This window comes from Montipora capricornis, chromosome 8 (assembly GCF_036669925.1).
Source record: "Montipora capricornis isolate CH-2021 chromosome 8, ASM3666992v2, whole genome shotgun sequence".
NCBI lineage: Eukaryota > Metazoa > Cnidaria > Anthozoa > Scleractinia > Acroporidae > Montipora > Montipora capricornis.
The window spans coordinates 30,675,231-30,678,034 of record NC_090890.1 but is presented as its reverse complement, the minus strand read 5'-3'; the positions used below and the strand labels follow the sequence as shown (position 1 = coordinate 30,678,034).

The window sequence follows — 2,804 nt, the reverse complement described above, 5'->3', positions numbered from 1 at the left end:
AGACAACATGGATGTGGACATGTTCGTTAGAACTTGGCTTAAATTCTTTAACATTTTTGCATCTCTTCCTCGTTGTCTCGATCTCCATGGTCATCCAACAAAGCCGTTTCATCCGCGTCAGACGGCAGGATTTCATCCAAATCGAAGTTTCTCGCCATGCTTGTAAAATTTCGACCGACACTCAAAAAACTACGCGGGTAACTGAACACTCGATCTGCGTGCGCATATCGCACATGACTCCTTAGTGACGTAGCCCAATGACGAAATAGAATTGTACACTTTCAATGAAGTCAGGTACATCTAGCTTGCCAAACCAGGTCTTTTCACCTTTTGATATGCTTTCAAGAGCACCAATCACGATACGTATTATTGGGACTTTCGAGGCTCCATGAATCCTTCTGATTTCGAATGCTGGTTCCTGGTACTTTTCAACCTTCTCTTCTTCAGTTCTGGAGATGTTCTGGTCTGCTGGCACAGCTATGTCAATAAGTGTCCATTTCTGTGTGTTTTCATGCACTAGAGTAATATCTGGCCGAAAATGTTTCAGCACTTTGTCTGTGTAGATAGTCAAGTCCCAGGTAATCCTCACTTCTCCATTTTCTGCGGTTGGCAAGGGTTGATGGTCATAACACTTGTCATTACACTCTATCCCATACTTCCTGCACATCTTTCAGTGTACCCGCAGGGCCACCTTGTCGTGGCGCTTCCTATACTCTCTCTGGGCAAGCTTCTTGCATCCACTGACAATGTGTGGTACTGTTTCAGTGGCATCTCCACACAATCTACGCAGTGGTGTCTCTGAGGTCTGTACTTGATCGAGTGGTAGGCTCCGTAGTTTCAGTCTGCTGATATTCATAGTCTGGTGTATCTGTGGCATGGAGCTCTGTAGTTTCAATCTCCTGATGTTCATTTCTTACTTGTATGGCCATTTCCTCTTGCTCCACTGTCTCTAGCTTCTTCTTGTTCTTAATCTGGCGTACTTGATCAGCCCGCACCGAGCAGAAGATTGGCAATCCTCTGCTCGGTACAGTGACTTCTGTTAGTTCGTAGTTGATGTTAGGGCTTTCCACAGGTCTAGCAATCTTTCCTGTACCCTCGCCTCTCTGGTTCACTCTTGATGTAACATTCAAACAACCGTTTGTTATCCTCCTTTGACCATCCTAATCTCTTCTGTCGTTGTTCAGCAGTAGCAGGATGACGACCGGGCCTGTGCTGCTGATCCACAGGACACCTGCCGGACGCGACACCTTCACTACAAGCTCCAGTCCCGTCGATGTCCTTAGTGTGAAATTCAATATTTGACATTCTCTCATCAAATGAGGTTGTTGTAACCCTAATACGGGTGGCTTTTGGGTTGTTGGCACTTGCCAAAGGTGCCACCCAAGACTCTGGTGGGCGGGAGTGTCCATATTCCCGTGGTAGGCTAAGGCACCAACCTGTTATACCCCAGTGCCCATTTATTATTATTGTTATTACTATTATTATTATTATTATTATTATTATTATTATTATTATTATTATCATCATCATCATCATCATCATCATTATTAGAGCGGTTTTCAATTGAGTGTCGAAAGTAATATTAGCTAATTGCTTTGGTTTTTCACTACTTCACTCAGTGATTGGTTCAAAGTTCTCGCGCCACTTTTTCAACCGATCAGAAGTGAAACCAAAACCAACCGTGGCTCGCGCGTGCACATTTTCCCGCGCTTTGTGTCGGCTACGTGTAATTACTTCGAGTTTTGATTGGTTTATTGGATTGTCTCCGTCCTTTTTGATTGGCTAAGTAATTACTTTGCTTTTGGTTTTATTATTACGTGGAATGCCGAAGGCATCCACGTCTTAAAACCGGGCTGGAATCTTTTTTTTGTTGGTAGTCACAAATGTGCATACCCCACGGATATTGAATAAATCTCCGCTCGGGTGGACTGATTTATTTTCCCTACGGTATTTCCAAACTTCCCTGCTCCGAGGAGAACTCCTATACTTCCCAAGCCATCACGATTTTTCTCTGCTAGCGCGTTAGACCACTCGGCCACCGTGACACACTTCCGTCAGATAGGTGAAAGCAAACATTTATAATAGAATCTTTCCGCCCGCCATGATTGTTTCAGTATTAAACTATTCGATAAAGTGGATAGATGCTTTTTCTTTGAGAAAGGCAAGCTTTAAAGGTAAGGAGAATTTTCTACGTTATTTCTAGATCTTGCTTCGTACTTGTGTGTTTCACTGTGAACATTATTATTTTGCATACAACGAATACTTCATTAGAAGCATTTTGCATAGAACGAATACGTACTCCAATATTTCTTGGGAACCAGTTTGTTCGCCGTTTTGACGTAGAAAGAAAATAAGAAAACAGCTTTGAACGGCCAAACAAGATAAAAAATGAAATCAAGTTTAAAAAAAACGAATTAGCTATCGCCGTCACGGGGACTTCGCAGCCGTCCCCCATCCAAGTACTAACCTCATTCGGAGGAGCTTAACTTCAGCTGACACTTGGACTAGCATCAACGATTGTGATTGTCGAACTTTATAACACTTGAAAGAAAAAAAAACGCACTAACAAAAACCAGGTGTTATGCCGTCATTTTGTCACAGATGTATCCTTTGTTTCGTGAGTTGTCAGTAAACACGCAAGGTATAACTTGATCACAGGCGGCCGCTAAAATCGATGTCACTTCCGATTTTGCGATTTTACTTGTATGACCAAAAGTACGATAGAAAAATTGAACTCTGATGGAACGTAACAAAAATCTCCCGAAATGTTTTTCGCTGATGGCAAATTGTTTTATTCTCGATCG

The 2,804-nt window shown here is 42.5% G+C and overlaps 1 protein-coding gene across 1 annotated transcript; it reads right to left on the bottom strand.

Moving 5' to 3' along the window:
* Positions 1-241: 241 nt before the first annotated feature.
* Positions 242-667, bottom strand: LOC138013929 (uncharacterized). Its single transcript, XM_068860964.1, has one exon. It carries the CDS (start codon positions 665-667, stop codon positions 242-244), a length of 426 nt encoding a protein of 141 aa, XP_068717065.1.
* Positions 668-2,804: the final 2,137 nt, after the last annotated feature.